This window comes from Rhinopithecus roxellana, chromosome 8, assembly GCF_007565055.1.
Source record: "Rhinopithecus roxellana isolate Shanxi Qingling chromosome 8, ASM756505v1, whole genome shotgun sequence".
NCBI lineage: Eukaryota > Metazoa > Chordata > Mammalia > Primates > Cercopithecidae > Rhinopithecus > Rhinopithecus roxellana.
The window spans coordinates 88334322-88357004 of record NC_044556.1 but is presented as its reverse complement, the minus strand read 5'-3'; the positions used below and the strand labels follow the sequence as shown (position 1 = coordinate 88357004).

The window sequence follows — 22683 nt, the reverse complement described above, 5'->3', positions numbered from 1 at the left end:
GGGTAATTACCCTGATTTAACCATTATACAAAGTATGCATGCATTGAGACATTACACTGTACCCCGTAAATATGTAAAATTATTATATATCAATTATAAAAGAAAAAATAAAAAAACTTTTAGAAAAAATATATAGGAAATATCCTTTCAAATATAGGGTTAAAATATTTCTAAAAATAGGACCAAAAATACAAATCATAAAGGACTGATAGTTCTTACTGCACTAAAAATGTCTTCTGCATTAAAAATGTCTTCTTAAAGTCCATTGATACTAGGAAGAAACTGTATCAACTAGCGAGCAAAATAACCAGCTAATATCATAATGACAGGATCAAGTTCACACATAACAATATTAGCCTTAAATGTAAATGGACTAAATGATCCAATTAAAAGACAGACTGGCAAATTGGATAAACAGTCAAGACCCATCAGTTTGCTGCATTCACAAAACCCATCTCACATACAGAGACATACATAGACTCAAAATAAACGGATGGAGGAAGATCTACCAAGCAAAGGGGGAAAAAAAAAAAAAAAAAAAAAAAACAGGGGTTGCAATCCTAGTCTCTGATAAAACAGACTTTAAACCATCAAAGATCAAAAGAGACAAAGAAGGCCATTACCTAACAGTAAAGGGATCAATTCATCAAGAAAAGCTAACTATCCGAAATATATATGCACCCAATACAGGAGCACCCAGATTCATAAAGTAAATCCTTAGAGACATACAAAGAGACTTAGACTCCCACACAATAATAATGGGAGACTTTACCACCCCACTGTCAACATTAGACAGATCAACGAGACAGAAAGTTAACAAGTATATCCATGGATTGAACTCAGCTCTGCACCAAGTGGACCTAATAGACATCTACAGAACTCTCCACCCCAAATCAACAGAATATACACTCTTCTCAGCACCACATCACACTTATTCCAAAATTGACCACATAGTTGGAAGTGAAGCACTCCTCAGCAAATGTAAAAGAACAGAAATTATAACAAACTGTCTCTCAACCACAGGGCAATTAAACTAGAACTCAGGACTAAGAAACTCAATCAAAACCGCTCAACTACATAGAAACTGAGCAACCTGCTCCTGAATGACTACTGGGTACATAATGAAATGAAGGCAGAAATAAAGATGTTCTTTGAAACCAATAAGAACAAAGATACAACATACCAGAATCTCTGGGACACATTTAAAGCAGTGTGTAGAGGGAAATTTAGAGCACTAAATGTCCAGAAGAGAAAGCAGGAAAGATCTAAAATTGACACCCTAACATCACAATTAAAAGAACTAGAGAAGCAAGAGCAAACACACACATTCAAAAGCTAGCAGAAGGCAAGAAATAACTAAGATCAGAGCAGAACTGAAGGAGATAGAGATACAAAAAACCCTCCAAAAAATCAATGAATCCAGGAGTTTGCTTTTTGAAAAGATTAACAAAATTGATAGACCGCCAGCAAGACTAATAAAGAAGAAAAGAGAGAAGAATCAAATAGACGCAATAAAAAATGATAAAGGGGATATCACCACCAACCCCACAGATATACAATCTACCATCAGAGAATACTATAAACATCTCTACGCAAATAAACTAGAAAACCTAAAAGAAATGGACAATTTCCTGGACACTTACACTCTCCCAAGACTAAACCAGGAAGAAGTTGAATCCCTGAATAGACCAATATCAGGATCTGAAATTGAGGCAATAATTAGTAGACTACCAACCAAAAAAAGTCCAGGACCAGATGGATTCAGAGCCAAATTCTACCAGAGGTACAAGGAGGAGTTGGTACCATTCCATCTGAAACTATTCCAATCAATAGAAAAAGAGGGAATCCTCCCTAACTCATTTTATGAGGCCAATATCATCCTGATACCAAAGTCTGACAAGGATACAACAAAAAAAGAGATTTTAGACCAATATCCCTGATGAATATTGATGCAAAAATCCTCAATAAAATACTGGGAAACCAAATCCAGCAGCACATCAAAAAACTTATTCACCATGATCAAGTGGGCTTCATCCCTGGGATGCAAGGCTGGTTTAACATATGCAAATCAATAAATGTAATCCAGCATATAAACAGAACCAAAGACAAAAAACACATGATTATCTCAATAGATGCAGAAAAGGCCTTTGACAAAATTCAACAGCCCTTCATGCTAAAAATGCTCAATAAATTCGGTATTGATGGAATGTATCTCAAAATAATAAGAGCTATTTATGACAAACCCACAGCCAATATCATACTGAATGGGCAAAACCTGGAAAAATTCCCTTTGAAAACTGGCACAAGACAGGGATGCCCTCTCTCAGAACTCCCATTCAACATAGTGTTGGAAGTTCTGGCTAGGGCAATCAGGCAAAAGAAAGAAATCAAGGGTATTCAGTCAGGAAAAGAAGAAGTCAAATTGTCCCTGTTTGCAGATGACATGATTGTATATTTAGAAAACCCCATTGTCTCAGCCCAAAATCTCCTTAAGCTGGTAAGCAACTTCAGCAAAGTCTCAGGATACAAAATTAATGTGCAAAAATCACAAGCATTCTTATACACCAGTAACAAACAAACAGAGAGCCAAATCATGAATGAACTTCCATTCACAATTACTTCAAAGAGAATAAAATACCTAGGAATCCAATGTACAAGGGATGTAAAGGACCTCTTCAAGGAGAACTACAAACCACTGCTCAGTGAAATAAAGAGGACACAAACAAATGGAAGAACATTCCATACTCATGGATAGGATGAATCAATATTGTGAAAATGGCCATACTGCCCAAGGTAATTTATAGATTCAATGCCATCCCCATTAAGCTACCAATGACTTTCTTCACAGAATTGGAAAAAACTGCTTTAAAGTTCATATGGAACCAAAAAGACCCCACATTGTCAAGACAATCCTAAGCCAAAAGAGCAAAGCTGGTGGCATCATGCTACCTGACTTCAAACTATATTACAAGGGTACAGTAACCAAAACAGTATGGCATTGGTACCAAAACAGAGATACAGACCAATGGAACAGAACAGAGTCCTCAGAAATAATACCACACATCTACAGCCATCTGACCTTTGACAAACCTGACAAAAACAAGAAATGGGGAAAGAAATATTTAATAAATGGTGCTGGGAAAATTGGCTAGCCATAAGTAGAAAGCTGAAACTGGATCCTTTCCTCACTCCGTATACGAAAATTAATTCAAGATGGATTAGAGACTTAAGTGGTAGACCTAAAACCATAAAATCCCTAGAAGAAAACCTAGGTATTATCATTCAGGACATAGGCATGGGCAAGGACTTCATGTCTAAAACACCAAAAGCAAGGCAACAAAAGCCAAAATTGACAAATGGGATCTAATTAAACTAAAGAGCTTCTGCACAGCAAAAGAAACTACCATCAGAGTGAACAGGCAACCTACAGAATGGGAGAAAATTTTTGCAATCTACTCATCTGACAAAGGGCTAATATCCAGAACCTATAAAGGACTCAATCAAATTTACAAGAAAAAAACAAACAACGCCATCAAAAAGTGGGCAAAGGATATGAACAGACACTTCTCAAAAGAAGACATTCATACAGCCAACAGACACATGAAAAAACACCTCTTCATCACTCGCCATCAGAGAAATGCTAATCAAAACCACAATGAGATACCATCTCACACCAGTTAGAACGGTAATCATTAAAAAATCAGGAAACAACAGGTGCTGGAGAGGATGTGAAGAAATGGGAACACTTTTACAGTGTTACTGGGACTGTAAACTAGTTCAACCATTGTGGAAAACAGTGTGGCGATTCCTCAAGGCTCTACAACTAGAAGTACCATTTGACCCTGGCATCCCATTACTGGGTATACACCCAAATGATTATAAGTCATGTGGCTATAAAGACACATGCACATGTATGTTTATTGCGGCACTATTCACAATAGCAAAGTCTTGGAATCAACCCAAATGTCCATCAGACACAGACTGGATTAAGAAAATGTGGCACATATACACCAAGGAATACTATGCAGCCAAAACAAAGGATGAGTTCGTGTCCTTTGTAGGGACATGGATGCAGCTGGAAACCATCATTCTCAGCAAACTATTGCAAGAACAGAAAACCAAACACTGAATGTGGTATAATACTCATAGGTGGGAATTGAACAATGAGATCACGTGGACACAGGAAGGGGAACATCACACACTGCTTTAAAGTTCATATGGAACCAAAAAAGACCCCGTATTGTCAAGACAATCCTAAGCCAAAAGAACAAAGAAAAAATATTTCCTAATGCTATCCCTCCCCGCCCTGCTCCCCCCTATTGTGGGGAGCAGGGCGGGGAGGGATAGCGTTAGGAAATATACCTAATGTAAATGACGAGTTAATGGGTGCAGCACACCAACATGGCACATGTATACATATGTAACAAATCTGCACGTTGTGCACATGTACCCTAGAACTTAAAGTATAATAAAAAAAAAGTCTTCTGTAAATCTGAGCACCATAGATATTTCTAAAAAGCAAAGACTCAGAGAATTTACTTGCAATGCACATAGCCAATAAAGAATTATGGAATCTCCAGCTCCCAGTGTGAGCGACACAGAAGACAGGTGATTTCTGCATTTTCAACTGAAGTATGGGGTTTATCTCACTAGGGAGTGCCGGACAATCGGTGCTGGTCAGCTGTTGCAGCCCGACCAGCGAGAGCTGAAGCAGGGCGAGGCATCGCCTCACCTGGGAAGCACAAGGGGGAAGGGAATCCCTTTTCCTAGCCAGGGGAACTGAGACACACAACACATGGAAAATCGGGTAACTCCCACCCCAATACTGCACTTTAAGGAAATGGGCATACCAGGAGATTATATCCCACACCTGGCCGGGAGGGTCCCATGCCCACGGAGCCTCCCTCATTGCTAGCACAGCAGTCTGCGATCTAACTGCAAGGCAGCAGCGAGGCTGGGGGAGGGGAACCCACCATTGCTGAGCCTTAAGTAGGTAAACAAAGCCCTGGGAAGATCGAACTGGGTGGAGATCATAGCAGCTCAAGGAGGCCTGCCAGACTCTGTAGACTCCACCTCTGGGGACAGGGCACAGCTAAACAACAACAACAACAACAACAAAAAAAAAGCAGCAGAAACCTCTGCAGATGCAAACGACTCTGTCTGACAGCTTTGAAGAGAGCCGTGGATCTCCCAACACAGAAGTTGACATCTGAGAACGGACAGACTGCCTGCTCAAGTGGGTCCCTGACCCCTGAGTAGCCTAACTGGGAGACATCCTCCACTAGGGGCAGACCGACACCCCGCACCTCACATGGTGGAGTACACCCCTGAGGGGAAGCTTCCAAAGCAAAAATCAGACAGGTACACTCGCTGTTCAGCAGTATTCTATCTTCTGCAGCCTCTGCTGCTGATACCCAGGCAAACAGCGTCTGGAGTGGACCTCAAGCAATCTCCAACAGACCTACAGCTGAGGGTCCTGACTGTTAGAAGGAAAACTAACAAACAGGAAGGACACTCACACCAAAACCCCATCAGTACGTCACCATCATCAAAGACCAGAGGCAGAGAAAACCACAAAGATGGGGAAAAAGCAGGGCAGAAAAGCGGAAATTCAGAAAAATAAGACCACATCTCCCCCTCCAAAGGAACGCAGCTCATCGCCAGCAATGGATCAAAGCTGGATGGAGAATGACTTTGACGAGATGAGAGAAGAAGGCTTCAGTCCATCAAACTTCTAAGACTAAAGGAGGAATTACACACCCAGCACAAAGAAACTAAGAATCTTGAAAAAAGAGTGGAAGAATTGATAACCAGAATAATTAATGCAGAGAATGCCATAAACGAACTGACAGAGATGAAAACCATGACACGAGAAATACGTGACAAATGCACAAGCTTCAGTAACCGACTCGATCAGCTGGAAGAAAGAGTATCAGCGATTGAGGATCAAATGAATGAAATGAAGCGAGAAGAGAAGTCTAAAGAAAAAAGAAGAAAAAAAAAATGAACAAAGCCTGCAAGAAGTATGGGATTATGTAAAAAGACCGAATCTACATCTGATTGGGGTGCCTGAAAGTGAGGGGGAAAATGGATCCAAGTTGGAAAACACTCTTCAGGATATCATCCAGGAGAACTTCCCCAACCTAGTAGGGCAGGCCAACATTCAAATTCAGGAAATACAGAGAACGCCACAAAGATACTCCTCCAGAAGAGCAACTCCAAGACACATAATTGCCAGATTCACCAAAGTTGAAATGAAGGAAAAAATCTTAAGGGCAGCCAGAGAGAAAGGTCGGGTTACCCACAAAGGGAAGCCCATCAGACTAACAGCAGATCTCTCGGCAGAAACTCTACAAGCCAGAAGAGAGTGGGGGCCAATATTCAACATTCTTAAAGAAAAGAATTTTAAACTCAGAATTTCATATCCAGCCAAACTAAGTTTCATAAGTGAAGGAGAAATAAAATCCTTTACAGATAAGCAAATGCTTAGAGATTTTGTCACCACCAGGCCTGGCTTACAAGAGACCCTGAAGGAAGCACTAAACATGGAAAGGAACAACCGGTACCAGCCATTGCAAAAACATGCCAAAATGTAAAGACCATCGAGGCTAGGAAGAAACTGCATCAACTAACAAGCAGAATAAACAGTTAATATCATCATGGCAGGTTCAAGTTCACACATAACAATATTAACCTTAAATGTAAATGGACTAAATGCTCCAATTAAAAGACACAGACTGGCAAACTGGATAAAGAGTCAAGACGCATCAGTCTGCTGTATTCAGGAGACCCATCTCACATGCAGAGACATACATAGGCTCAAAATAAAGGGATGGAGGAAGATCTACCAAGCAAATGGAGAACAAAAAAAAGCAGGGGTTGCAATCCTAGTCTCTGATAAAACAGACTTTAAACCATCAAAGATCAAAAGAGACAAAGAAGGCCATTACATAATGGTAAAGGGATCAATTCAACAGGAAGAGCTAACTCTCCTAAATATATATGCACCCAATACAGGAGCACTCAGATTCATGAAGCAAGTCCTTAGAGACTTACAAAGAGACTCAGACGCCCACACAATAATAATGGGAGACTTCAACACCCCATGTCAACATTAGACAGATCACTGAGACAGAAAGTGAACAAGGATATCCAGGAATTGAACTCATCTCTGCAGCAAGCAGACCTAATAGACATCTACAGAACTCTCCACCCCAAATCAACAGAATATACATTCTTCTCAGCACCACATCACACTTATTCCAAAATTGACCACATAATTGGAAGTAAAACACTCCTCAGAAAATTGAAAAGAACAGAAATTATAACAAACTGTCTCTCAGACCACAGTGCAATCAAACTAGAACTCAGGACTAAGAAACTCAATCAAAACCGCTCAACTAAATGGAAACTGAAAAACCTGCTCCTGAATGACTACTGGGTACATAACGAAATGAAGGCAGAAATAAAGATGTTCTTTGAAACCAATGAGAAGAAAGATACAACATACCAGAATCTCTGGGACACATTTAAAGCAGTGTGTAGAGGGAAATTTATAGCACTAAATGCCCACAAGAGAAAGCTGGAAAGATCTAAAATTGACACCCTAACATCACAATTAAAAGAACTAGAGAAGCAAGAGCAAACACATTTAAAAGCTAGCAGAAGGCAAGAAATAACTAAGATCAGAGCAGAACTGAAGGAGATAGAGACACAAAAAACCCTCCAAAAAATCAATGAATCCAGGAGTTGGTTTTTTGAAAAGATCAACAAAATTGACAGACCGCTAGCAAGACTAATAAAGAAGAAAAGAGAGAAGAATCAAATAGACGCAATAAAAAACGATAAAGGGGATATCATCACCGACCCCACAGAAATACAAACTACCATCAGATAATACTATAAACACCTCTACGCAAATCAACTAGAAAATCTAGAAGAAATGGATAATTTCCTGGACACTTTACACTCTCCCAAGTCTAAACCAGGAAGAAGCTGAATCCCTGAATAGACCAATAGCAGGCTCTGAAATTGAGGCAATAATTAATAGCCTACCCACCAAAAAAAGTCCAGGATCAGGTGGATTCACAGCTGAATTCTACCAGAGGTAAAAGGAGGAGCTGGTACCATTCCTTCTGAAACTATTCCAATCAATAGAAAAAGAGGGAATCCTCCCGAACTCATTTTATGAGGCCAACATCATCCTGATACCAAAGCCTGGCAGAGACACAACAAAAAAAGAGAATTTTAGACCAATATCCCTGATGAACATCGATGCAAAAATCCTCAATAAAATACTGGCAAACCAGATTCAGCAGTACATTAAAAGGTTATCCACCATGATCAAGTGGGCTTCATCCCTGCGATGCAGGGCTGGTTCAACATTCACAAATCAATAAACGTAACCCAGCATATAAACAGAACCAAAGACAAAAAACACATGATAATCTCAATAGATGCAGAAAAGGCCTTTGACAGTATTCAACAGCCCTTCATGCTAAAAACGTTCAATAAATTCGGTATTGATGGAACGTATCTCAAAATAATAAGAGCTATTTATGACAAACCCACAGCCAATATCATACTGAATGGGCAAAAACCGGAAAAATTCCCTTTGAAAACTGGCACAAGACAGGGATGCCCTCTCTCACCACTCCTATTCAACAGTGTTGGAAGTTCTGGCTAGGGCAATCAGGCAAGAGAAAGAAATCAAGGGTATTCAGTTAGGAAAAGAAGAAGTCAAATTGTCCCTGTTTGCAGATGACATGATTGTATATTTAGAAAACCCCATTGTCTCAGCCCAAAATCTCCTTAAGCTGATAAGCAACTTCAGCAAAGTCTCAGGATACAAAATTAATGTGCAAAAATCACAAGCATTCTTATATACCAGTAACAGACAAGCAGAGAGCCAAATCATGAATGAACTTCCATTCAAAATTACTTCAAAAGGAATAAAATACCTAGGAATCCAACTTACAAGGGATGTAAAGGACCTCTTCAAGGAGAACTACAAACCACTGCTCAGTGAAATAAAAGAGGACACAAACAAATGGAAGAACATACCATGCCCATGGGTATCAAGAATCAATATCGTGAAAATGGCCATACTGCCCAAGGTAATTTATAGATTCAATGCCATCCCCATCAAGCTACCAATGAGTTTCTTCACAGAATTGGAAAAAACTGCTTTAAAGTTCATATGGAATCAAAAAAGAGCCCGCATTGCCAAGACAATCCTAAGTCAAAAGAACAAAGCTGGAGGCATCACGATACCTGACTTCAAACTATACGACAAGGCTACAGTAACCAAAACAGCATGGTACTGGTACCAAAACAGAGTTATAGACCAATGGAACAGAACAGAGTCCTCAGAAATAATACCACACATCTACAGCCATCTGATCTTTGATAAACCTGACAAAAACAAGAAATGGGGAAAGGATTCCCTATTTAATAAATGGTGCTGGGAAAATTGACTAGCCATAAGTAGAAAGCTGAAACTGGATCCTTTCCTGACTCCTTATATGAAAATTAATTCAAGATCGATTATAGACTTAAATGTTAGACCTAATACCATAAAAAACCTAGAAGAAAACCTAGGCAATACCCTTTAGGACATAGGGTTGGGCAAGGGCTTCATGTCTAAAACACCAAAAGTAAGGGCAACAAAAGCCAAAATTAACAAATGGGATCTAATTAAACTAAAGAGCTTCTGCACAGCAAAAGAAACTACCATCAGAGTGAACAGGCAACCTACAGAATGGGAGAATATTTTTGCAACGTACTCATCAGACAAAGGGCTAATATCCAGAACCTATATTAGAACCTGTATTCTAATATCCAGAATACAAAGAACTCAAACAAATATACAAGAAAAAAACCAAACAACCCCATCAAAAAGTGGGCAAAGGATATGAACAGACATTTCTCAAAAGAAGACATTCATACAGCCAACAGACACATGAGAAAATGCTCATCATCACTGGCCATCAGAGAAATGCAAATCAAAACCACAATGAGATACCATCTCACACCAGTTAGAATGGCAATCATTAAAAAGTCAGGAAACAACAGGTGCTGGAGAGGATGTGGAGAAATAGGAACACTTTTACACTGTTGGTGGGATTGTAAACTAGTTCAACCATTATGGAAAACAGTATGGTGATTACTCAAGTACCTAGAACTAGAAGTACCATATTACCCAGCCATCCCATTACTGGGTATATACCCAAAGGATTATAAATCATGCTGCTATAAAGACACATGCACATGTATGTTTATTGCGGCACTATTCACAATAGCAAAGACTTGGAATCAACCCAAATGTCCATCTGTGACAGACTGGATTAAGAAAATGTGGCACATATACACCATGGAATACTATGCAGCCATAAAAAAGGATGAGTTTGTGTCCTTTGTAGGGACATGATGCGTGCAGCTGGACACCATCATTCTTAGCAAACTATCGGAAGAACAGAAAACCAAACACCACATGTTCTCACTCATAGGTGGGAACTGATCAATGAGATCACTTGGACTCAGGAAGGGGAACATCACACACTGGGGCCTATCATGGGGAGGGGGGAGGGGGGAGGGACTGCACTGGGAGTTACACCTGATGTAAATGACGAGTTGATGGGTGCTGACGAGTTGATGGTTGCAGCACACCAACATGGCACAAGTATACATATGTAACAAACCTGCACGTTTTGCACATGTACCCTAGACCTTAAAGTATAATAAAAAAAAATTTCACTCTCATAATGGCTATAAATGATATAAGGATAGAAATTGATGTACAATGGTTTTCTTTGTTGATATGTATATCACTGATCATTTTTATCTGTTTAATTTAGGGAAGCATTGTATTTTAGGGCAGTGGTTCTCAACTAGAGGCAATTTTGCTGCCATCCCCCACCCCTGGGGGACATTTCGAAATGTGTGGAGATGTTTTTAGTTGTCACAACTGGGTGACAGAGAGGTACCCTGGCTTCTATAGGTACAAGACAAGGATGCTACTAACATCCTGCAATGTATAAGATGGCCCCAGTAACAAGGCAATAAGTAATACATACTTAAACATACAGTACATAAAATGAAAATGTTTATTTACATTTAACATCTATTTATAAATTTCAATATTTTATTTGGTGAGTAATAATATTTGTATGTGCTTTTATTCAAAGCACTTTTCTTACATGTAATTATATTTAATAGTAAAGACATAATGGCTTCTTGATATGACAGCATTGCATGTTTCTGTTATTCTGCCTGTAGGTTTTTGTTGATGTATTTATAATTAATTAAATTAATATATGTATTATAAAAAAACAAACAAAAACAAAAAGAATTATGATATAGGCTGGACATGGTGGCTCATGCCTGTGATCCTAGCATTTTGAGAAGTCGAGGCAGGAAGGTTGCTTAAGGCCAGGAATTTGAGACCAGCCTGGGCAACATAGCAAGACCCTGCCTCTACAAAAACTAAAGGAATTAGTCGTGCATAGTGTCATGTGCCTGCACCCCTAGATATTCAGATCACTTGAGCCCAGGAGTTGGAGGCTGCAGTGAACTATGATTGTATCACTCCACTCCAGACTGGGTGACAGAATGAGACTCTATTGAAGGAGAAGAAAGAAGAAAGAAGAAAAAAGAAAGAAGAAGAAGAAAAAGAAGAAGAAGAACAAGAAGAGGAGGAGGAGGGAGAAAGAGAAGAAGAATAAAGGAGAAAGAAGGAGGAGGAGGAGAAGAAAAAAAGAAAAATTATGATATATAAATGCATAATGAAAAATCTATACATTTGCTAAGAAAAAGACAAACAACCCAATTTAAAAATGAGTACATGACATAATCTGGCAATTCACAGAAAACTCAAATGGCTAATAAGTATAAAAAGGGATATACAATCTTACTAGTAATCAGGGAAATGCACATTCTGATGTTTATCCAAATGGTTCATTCATGGAAAACAGGAAACTCAAAGAAGGTATAGCAATGGAATGCAGAATATTTTACATTACATTTGCAGGGTTTTTATGTATATGTATTAAGGAGATGAAGGTGAAAAGATCCATTTGTTGAGTTATGTGAAGGTCAGATAATAAAGTCTTGACTCACAATTAATAAATCACTGAATTCAAAAAATATTATACCTGTAACATCTCTCTTTTATTATTATTATTTTTGCCCTTTATTTTATTAATTCCTATTGAAACACAGGCAAAGGATTGCTAACATGTCATTTTTTACTTACCTGAAGTTGATTATAAAACTGTATAATCTTCTCTTTCTGAGATGACCAGTTTTGTAAACCCAATTGCTGAGTTGCAATACATATTACTTTCTAAAAGGAAATAAATACATAAATTTAAAATGCATTGCAAATTGAACCCTTAAATTTTTATCTTCCAAAATCTCTCTTAACTAGGTACCAATTACTGCTCTTTAAGACAGTAGCTCTTGATTTTTTAGTTCACCAACCTCTGTCTCTGAGAATAATGAAAACTATTACTACTGTCTCCAGAAAAATACAGGGAACACAAAATTTTATGTTCACAGACACCTGATAGCAAATTCATAGATCCTCTCCAAGATTAAGAACCCATTGTTTAACATTGAAAAACCAGAGGTTACCAGTGTATAACCATCTAATTATCCTACACTAAAAGAAAACATAAAAGGTTCTAGACCTTTTTGTAATTCTAATTACTATTAAGAGAGGTTTTCAATTTTGTAATGACTATTTTAGTGTTTCAATGTTAAGAATATTTTAAGACAGTAAATAAAATTTACAAGATTAAAGACATGATGTTATAAATTAAAATATTCGAAAGAGCAGCTGCAGCTTGGAAAGATACTTAATATTTTAACTAAGGTATTATAAGGGAAACCCTTCTAAAGGAGGGTTTATTTCACTGTAGATAGAATGGTAACTATGTCTACAGAAAAAAAGTGGGAGGGATTTATCTTTTCTTTTGCACTGATCTCTTCCATTTCATTTTTCATTCCTTGCATCCCTACAATGAGACAGAACAAAGCAGGTGAAGGAAATATCCAGTAGGACTGTACAATGGAGAAAAAGGCAGCTTCTATGGCAAGAACTGGAGGTAGGCAATCAGCTGGCAGAATTTTTTAAAAGATTAAATGGAATTGATCTCTTAAGTGGAATTTATGAGACTGCCCACTTCAGGCCTGAACTTATGAATCCTCTGCAGTTAACAACATAAGCCTAGACACCTACCTGAATATAAGCAAGAAGTCACACAGGCATAGAATAAGAATAGCATTGTATGCACAGATCATAGGGTTGGGATAATTAAAGAGATACTCAGGTTATCCCACCTGGCTAATGAATTTCACAAATTTCTTACTTTAGAATGTTTTGAAATAAAAATCATAATCCTACTATAAAATATTCGTGACTATATATGATGTTCCTTAGAATTAGCTGGATGGCAAACTATATGTAGTTCTTATTCAATGATGTGGTTTCAATAATTCTCAGTGAATCTTTTAGTTACTTGGAGATAATGACTCACTTTGGATATGTAAGAGACAGATATGTAAATAAGTCAGACAGATCACAATTGCCTATTAAATGTGATTCAGATTCTTGTACCTCAAGTGAGCAAATAGTATAAAGAGCACAACTACACAATATTTTTAAATAAGATATATTACTATGTGGGTGTGTTACACATGGCTGGTCACTGTGTAAGCCATCAAAAATACAACATTAAATAAAAAACTGAATTATTCCAAATTTAATATTAAAATCATTATAATTTTAAATTATGATCTTTGTGACATTTCTATATTTCTATGAATCATATAATTTGGTGAGTAACAATTTATTAAACAGTTGACAGCTTGCATAGTTATTAATGTAAAAATTATACAAATGTGGGCATAATACAAATGGGGTAGCTGAATAAACTGGTGTGTTTATATAGAAAACTTTTCCATAAGCTCAGACTGCCACATATACTGACCTGTAAAGCTGATGAAAAGATGAATATATAGGAAGGCTCAAAAGTAAAACCATTGATGTGCATGTGCAAATTCTTGAAAAATGTTAAAACTAACACAAGAGGCACCCAAAACTTATAACTGGAGAAGAGTGGAAAGTTTGCGGGCCCTGCCAGAGGGAGATGAAAGAATGCTTATAAAAGGGAGAGAGAGCAAAACCTGCCAACTGATATTTTTATTTTCTTAAAAAAAAAACAAATGAAAATTCTCAAAATATAAATATAAATCAAAATCTTCAAAATCTTGGCACCAGTTTAAAGACAAATATCTATTGTACTTCTGAAAATCTCACAGAGCAACAAGGAAAAAAATATCAAATTGCATTTTCATTAAAATAAAAAAATACGAGGCCATGCGTGGTGTCTCACTACCGTAACCCCAGCACTTTACGAGGCAAATGGACGGCTTGAGCCCAGGAGTTCGAGACCAGCCTGAGCAACATGGCAAAACCTTGTCTCTACAAAAAATATAAAAAGCCAGCATGGTGGTGGGTGCCTGTAGTCCTAGCTACTTGGGGGGCTGAGGCAGGAGGATTTCTTTAGCCTAAGAGGTCGAGGCTGCAGTGAGCTGAGATCAGGACACTGCACTCAAGTCTAGGTGACAGACTGAAACCCTGTCTCAAAAGCCAACCAAACAAACAAATAAACAAGTTTAAAAAACCAAAGAAAATCTATGAAATCCAGAACACATGTAAGTACTAAGAAATAGCTTAGTTTTATTAGAGCTTGGATGCTGCAAACTCTTGAACCAGAAAAGTCCAACTCATTCAATCATGTGAAACAAAGGATCTCACAGTTTAAGACTCCTGTTAATTTAGAGAACTAAAAATAAAAGAGTATATAATAAAAGGGCTAATAGAGTACCAAAACTCATAACTAGAGAATTTATAGTGATATTGTGAACATTAAAGGTAAAGTGAAAATTTTAAGAGCATACGAAGAGAAAAAGTAGATACACTATAAAAGAATAAATATTGAAGTGACATTGACCTTCATCAGAGTGACCCTGGAGCAACAGGAAAATGGAGTAACATTTTTAAGGAATTAGAGATTTTAATATATTAAATGAAAATAACTTTAAAGTTAGACTTTTATAACGAATTTGCCATTCAGATATGAGGGCATATCAAAAACAGTCTTGAATATTAAAGTTCTCAGAAGGTTTGCTACACAAAAACCTACTCTGAAAACTCTCTTGGAAGAAGTACTCAAAAAGGGGAATAAATTGAAGATAAGCCTATAATAGATATAAAAAGTAAGTTTGAAACAACTTCTTATTAGTTTACTATTTTCTAAAAGAGAGAGAGCACAAGCATGAGTATGCAGAAGTCCAAGGAAAAAAGAGAGAGAAAACATTTCTATAACAACCAGAAATTATAATTCTACATAGCATTAACATAATGAGAGTGGAAGTGTGGGGAAGACCAAAGAGTGTACTAAAGTACTTATCTTGAAAGGGACAAATATAGATATGAAAACATTTTGATCATAGGGGAAAATAATGACAAATGTCAGTCTTTAGCTAAAAGAGGCATCAGCTAAAAGAGGCAAGAATGTCAGTCTTCAGCTAAGAGAATAAACATAACAAACAAAGAAGAAAACTCAATCTACCCCACAGTGAGCAGGAAAAGAGAGAAAACACTAAAGCAAAAATAAATTTAATAATAACAGTAATGTATCTTAAGACAACAGGATACATTGTACAGAAAAAGTTAAAAATCAGTAAATACAGGACAGACAATCACAGATTTGATTATAAGAAAACAAAGGCCACCAATATATGTCCTATAAGACAGACAGTTCAAACAAAGATATAGAAAGTTTGAAAAACAAAAGGATGGAAAAAGAACTTATGAAGATAAACCTTGCATCAAAAAGTTGGATAAAATTTTAATATCTGACTGAATATATATTAAAGCAAGAAATCACCAGTGGGCCAAAGCGGGATATAGGATGCTGGTAAAAGAGAAGATAGGAATACATATACAACTTACAACTTTAAAGTATATACAACAACAATCGACAGATGTGCAAAAGAAATAGCTATCTCAGTGATTTAAAATCTTAATATACCTCTTGCAGAAACAGATGGATAAAGAATCAGAGACATCAAAACTCTGAAAAATACAATTAATAGGCTATATATACTTGTTTATAACTTTATACCCCATAGGCACAGAACATACTACTTTTTAGCATAAACACTAAAAAAAGACCATTTATTAGATAATGTAGGAAACCCTGATACATGCAAACGGCTAAATATATAAACTGCAGGATATAGAGGAGGAGGTAATACTTCCAAATTAATTCCACAAGGCCAGTGTTACCCTGATACCCAAACCAGACAAAGATACATCAAAAAAAGAAGACTATAGGCCAATATCCCAGATGGACATTGACATGAAAATTCGCAAAAGAAACTACCATCAGAGTGAACAGACAACCTACAGAATGGGAGAAAATTTTTGCAATCTACTCATCTGACAAAGGGCTAATATCCAGAATCTACAAAGAACTCAAACGAATATACAAGAAAAAAACAAACAACCCCATCAAAAAGTGGGCAAAGGATATGAACAGACATTTCTCAAAAGAAGACATTCATACAGCCAACAGACACATGAAAAAATGCTCATCATCACTCGCCATCAGAGAAATGCAAATCAAAACCACAATGAGATACCATCTCACACCAGTTAGAATGGCAATCATTAAAAAGTCAGGAAACAACAGGTGTTGGAGAGGATGTGGAGAAATAGGAACACTTTTACACTGTTGGTGGGATTGTAAACTAGTTCAACCATTATGGAAAACAGTAGGGCAATTCCTCAAGGATCTAGAACTAGATGTACCATATGACCCAGCCATCCCACTACTGGGTATATACCCAAAGGATTATAAATCATGCTGCTATAAAGACACATGCACACGTATGTTTATTGCGGCACTATTCACAATAGCAAAGTCTTGGAATCAACCCAAATGTCCATCTGTGACAGACTGGATTAAGAAAATGTGGCACATGTACACCATGGAATACTATGCAGCCATAAAAAAGGATGAGTTTGTGTCCTTTGTAGGGACATGGATGCAGCTGGAAACCATCATTCTTAACAAACTATCACAAGAACAGAAAACCAAACACCGCATGTTCTCACTCATAGGTGGGAACTGAACAATGAGATCACTTGGACTCAGGAAGGGGAACATCACACACCGGGGCCTATCATGGGGAGGGGGGAGGGAGGAGGGATTGCATTGGGAGTTATACCTGATATAAATGATGAATTGATGGGTGCTGACGAGTTGATGGGTGCAGCACACCAACATGGCACAGGTATACATATGTAACAAACCTGCACGTTATGCACATGTACCCTAGAACTTAAAGTATAAAAAAAAAAAAAAAAAAAAAAAAGACGAAATACTAGCAAACCAAATTCAACAACACATTTAAAAATCATTCATTACGACCAAGTCAGATTTATCCCAGGGATACAAAAATGGTTCAACATATTACAAATCAATCAATGGGATACATCATGTCAAAAGAATGAAGGACAAAAACCATATAATGATTTCAATCGATACTGAAAATGCACTTGATAAAATCCAACATCCTTCTGGATAAAAACCTTCAAATAACTGTGTATAGAAGCAACATACCTCAACACAATAAAACCACATATGACGGACCCACAGCTAGTATCACACTAAATTGGGAAAAACAGAAAGCCTTTTCTCTCAGATCTGGCACACAACTAGTGTGCCCATTTTCAGCACTGTTATTCAACATGGCACTGGAAGTCCTAGCTGGAGCAAGCAGACAAGAGAAAGAAATAAACAGCATCCAAACTGGAAAGGAAGAAATCAAATTATCACTGTTTGCAGATGATATAATCTTATATTTGGAAAAACCTAAAGATTCTACCAAAAAACAACTGGAACTGATAAATTCAGTAAAGTTGCAGGATACAAAAGCAACACAAGTAAATAAAAAATCAGTAGCATTTCTTTTTCCTTTTTTTTTTTTTTTTTTTTTTTTTTTTTTTTTTTTGAGATAGGGTCTCATTCTGTCTCCCAGGCTGGACTGCAGTGGCGCAATCTCAACTCACTGCAACCTCTGACCCCGGGTTCAAGCGATTCTCCTGCCTCATCCTCCCCAGTAGCTGGGATTACAGGCATGTGCCACCATGCCCCACTAATTTTTTGTATTTTTAGTATAGATAAGGTTTCACCATGTTGACCAGGCTTGTCTCAAACTCCTAACCTCAAGTGATCCATTAGGCTCGGCTTCCCAAAGTGCTGGGATTACAGGCATGAGCCACCGCACCTGGCCAATCAGTAGCATTTTTATATGCAATCAGAGAATAACCTGAAAAAGAAATAAAAGTAATCCCATTTATAGTAGCTACACATAAAATTAAATACGTAGGAATTAACTCAAGAAGTGAAAGATCTCTATAATGAAAACTATAAAACAGTGAAATTGAAGAAGACAACAAAATGGAAAGATATTCCATGTTCATGGATTGCAAGAATCAATATTGTTAAAATGTTCATACTACCCAAAACAATCTACAGATTCAATGCAGTCCTATCAAAAAACAATGACATTCTTCACAGAAATAGAAAAAACAATTCTAAAATTTACACGGAATCACAAACAACCCAGAATAGCCAAAGCTATCCTGAACAAAAAGAACAAACTGGAGGAATCACATTACCTTACTTCAAATTATACCTCAGAGCTATAGCAACCCAAATGGCGTGGTCTTGGCAGAGAAACAGACACACAGACCAATGGAAAAGACCAGAAAATAGACACAAAGACCAATATCCACATAGACCAATGGAACAAAACAGAAAACCCAGGAACAAATACACACACCTGTGGTGAAATCATTTTCAACAAAGGTGTCAGGAACATACTTCAATAAATGGTGCTGGGAAAACTGGATATCCATATGCAGAAGAATGAAACTAGATCCCTATCTCTTGTCATATATAAAAATCAAATAAAAATGGATTTAAGTCTTAAATCTAAGACCTCAAATTATGAAACTATTAACAAGAAAACATTGGGGAAAATGTCTAGGACATTGATCTGGGCAAAAATTTCTTGAGTAACACCCCACAAGCACAGGCAACCAAAGCAAAAATGGGTAAATGGAAACACATCAAGTTAAAAAGCTTCTGCACAGCAAATGATGCAATCAACAAAGTGAAGAGACAACCCACAGAATGGGAGAAAATATTTACAAACTACCCATCTGACATGGAATTGGTAACCAGAATATATAAGGAGGTCAAACAACTCTATAGGAGCAAATCTAATAATCCAATAAAAAGTAGATAAAAGATTTGAATAGACATTCCTCAAAAGAAGACAGAAGACTTAGAAATGGCAAATGGGTAATGAAAAAGGTGCTCAAAATTATTGATCATCAGAGAAATACAAATCAGACTACAATGAGATATCCTCTCACCCCAGTTAAGACGGCTTATATCCAAAAGAGAGGTAATAACAAATGCTGGTGAGGACGTGGAGAAAAGGCAACCCTCATACATTGTGGTTGGAAATGTAAATTAGTACAACCACTACGGAGAACAGTTTGGAGGTTGGTCAAAAAAACTAAAAATAAAGCTATCATATTATCCAGCAATCCCACTGCTGGGTATATACCCCAAAGAAAGAAAATCAGATATCGAAGACATATCTGCATTCCATGTTTGTTGCAGTACTGTTCACAATAGCCAAGATTTGGGGGGCAACCTAAGTGTTCATCAACAAATGACTGGATAAAGAAAATGTGGTACTTACACACAAAAACACTATTCACCCATACAAAACAATGAGATCCTGTCATTTGCAACAACATGGATGGAACTGGTCATTATGTTAAGTGAAATAAGCCAGGCACAGAAAGACAAACATTGTATGTTCTCACTTATCTGTGCAACTTAAAAATAAAAACAATTAAACTTACGGAGATACAGAGTAGAAGGACGGTTACCAGAGGCTGGGCAGGGTAGTGGGGAAGTGGGAGGAAAGTGGGGATGGTTAATGTGCACAAAAAGAAAATAGAATGAATAAGACCTACTATTTGATATCACAACAGGATGAGTATGAATATGAAAAATGACTATGAAATTCCTACATATCTGAACTTATGGTATATATAACTAAAGCAGCACTTAGAGGGAATTTGAAAATCTTATAAGCTTATATTAGTAAAAAGAAGAAGAAAACAAATGAATTAGACTTCTTACTAAAAAAGCTGGAAACAATAAAAACACAAAACCCAGAAGAATAAGGATATCTTAAAAGTTTAAAACAGATACCAAAGAGTTTGGGAACAGAAAAAGATATATTAAATGAATAGAAAGAAGGCTAGTTTTTTGAGAAAAAATAATATATCAGATAAACTGTTAGATGATGTAATCAAGGAAGAAAACACAAATTAGGAAAATAAGAAATGATTGAGCAAATAATCTCAGAAACATGAAACTGAAAGAATCTTAAGATAGTGGTTTGTTCAACTCTATATTTATATTTTAAAACTTGAATGAAATGGGAGTATCTGTCTTATCTAACAAAATTGACACTAGAAGAGACATAAATTTTGAATTCATAAATTTTAGATTTAATTTTACAGATTAGAACCATGAAAGAGCTTTCCTCTCATAACTCCTGGTCCAGATGGTTTTCAAGGGAGTCTTCCAAACTTTCCTACATCACCTAATGAATGGTCTTTCTGTGTGTGTAAGTTTTTCATGTGTGCTCAGAAATAATATGAATTCTGTGCTTGTTGTGTATAAAGTTATGTACATGCCCTATTAGTTATATTTAAAGAACAAATAATTATGAAGTGGTTTGTTTTCTAAATAAATTTTTAAAATTTTTTTTGAAGACAGGTTGGGTTTCAGGGAAAGGAATCAACATGTTTAATGGCCTGAGACCTGATAAAATCCTGGAAAAGTCAGAGAACAGAAGCTCAAGGTAGAAAGAACAGGGAAGAAAGGAAGAGACGGAGGAAGGAAGAACAGGATAGACTGAAAAAACAACCTGGTCCAGCAGATTGTGAAGGGCATTATATGCCAAAATACTTAATTTCAATTTTGTACTGCAGGCAACATTAATCCAACAGTTGCTTTGCTAACGTGATCAAATGTATATTTTAGGAAAACAACTCTGGTGGCCATATGGGAAAATGTTGGAATGCAGGGTGTGGCAGGAAGCTATGTAAAAATATTAACAAGAGACACTGAGTTCTTACCTAGACTAAGGCAATGACTGTGAGGCTATAGACATAAAAGAAACAACAAAGGGCTTTATCATTATAATATGTAATTTTAATAATTACAGAATATTTACAATTTAAGTTTTTTCATAACGCTGATCTAATTTGATTCTCTAGGCACTCTTTCAAAGTGGGAAGAACAGAAACTATTATCCTCATTTCAAAAGATGAAAAAATTGAGAAACAAAATATATAATGATCATCCTTGTCTAAAGGTACATGGTTCATTCTTATTTCCATTAGGACATAATATACTGAAAGCTCTTTTTTTCCCCAAGGGGCACTATATATCTCCAAGTGTTTTTATCCCCTCAACTACCACATGAATACAGAATTTAGGAAGAACTGTAATATTTTTAATCCACATCTAGTTTCTTAATTGATATTCCACATCCAAATAAGAGGTGATGATTTTCAAAGGTCTTTTTACCTCCAAGGCAAGTTGATTTACTTTTAAAACTGTCACTTCTGGAAAAATATCTCCTATAATATTTTCAAAAAGTGGGACATCTTCAGAAGGACATTTTGGCAAACTAGCTTCTCTTATAGCCTCGATAACAATCAAGGTTTCATCTGCTTCAGAAAGACTGTCACTGGTATCACTTTAATGGTAGAAGAAAACAAACATAGAGAACAAATTAGCGAGTCTGCTTTGCAGACATTAAAGACCACTAACATACTTTTTTAGGGGTGGCTATTCCAATGTCCTTCCCTCCTCTCTCTCACTGGATAGCAGCCATATGGTTTGGGTGGAATTAATAAGATCCCCAGCTCCAGAAATAGGCTCTGACTGGTCTAGAACAATAAGAGCAACATCAATCTCCAGACACCGAATCAGGGAAAGGTACTGTATCAGCAAGGGTTTTTAGTTGCAAATAACAGAAATGAATTTAGGCTAATGTAAAATAAAAAAATAACACACTGATCTATTTAAAAATCTCTAGGAGGGCCAGAACTAGGCTTGCAAGCTATCCAGCTGGGAACAATGGCCAAAATCATCTACAGAACTGGCCTTATGAAAACATGTCTGTCATCATCAATGGATCCCGATAGCGGTGACTGTCATACCAACACATGACTGATGCTGGCACTAGAACTGTTCACTGCCTCTGCTATTTCTGGTAAATGGCTATAGCTACTGCCACTGCTGTCACCCTCAGCAGAATGGACTCTGTGTGTATCTATTTCTTTTTTCACTAGCTTCAGGTTCAGATTCTAATGCAGCTGTGTCTGACTTGCCAAGGTTGTATGTCAAAGCCAAAGTTACAAGAGAGTTTGGAAAATCAAGTATATGGCATAACAAATATTCACTAAAGTAACATAACCTCAGCTCTAGTCAATCAGTGTAT

The 22683-nt window shown here is 37.0% G+C and overlaps 1 protein-coding gene across 2 annotated transcripts in view; it reads right to left on the bottom strand.

The window, feature by feature from the left end:
• Positions 1-22683, bottom strand: part of DNAH14 (dynein axonemal heavy chain 14) — a 575377-nt gene that overhangs the window by 322105 nt on the left and 230589 nt on the right. Inside the window, exons 35-36 of one of the 2 annotated variants that reach the window (XM_030936505.1) lie at positions 21765-21936; positions 12254-12343 (exon numbers count right to left, since the gene is read on the bottom strand). In XM_030936505.1, coding sequence (XP_030792365.1) covers positions 12254-12343; positions 21765-21936 — 262 coding nt within the window. The remainder of the gene's footprint in view (positions 1-12253; positions 12344-21764; positions 21937-22683) is intronic. The other variant, XM_030936506.1, reaches the window with a different exon arrangement.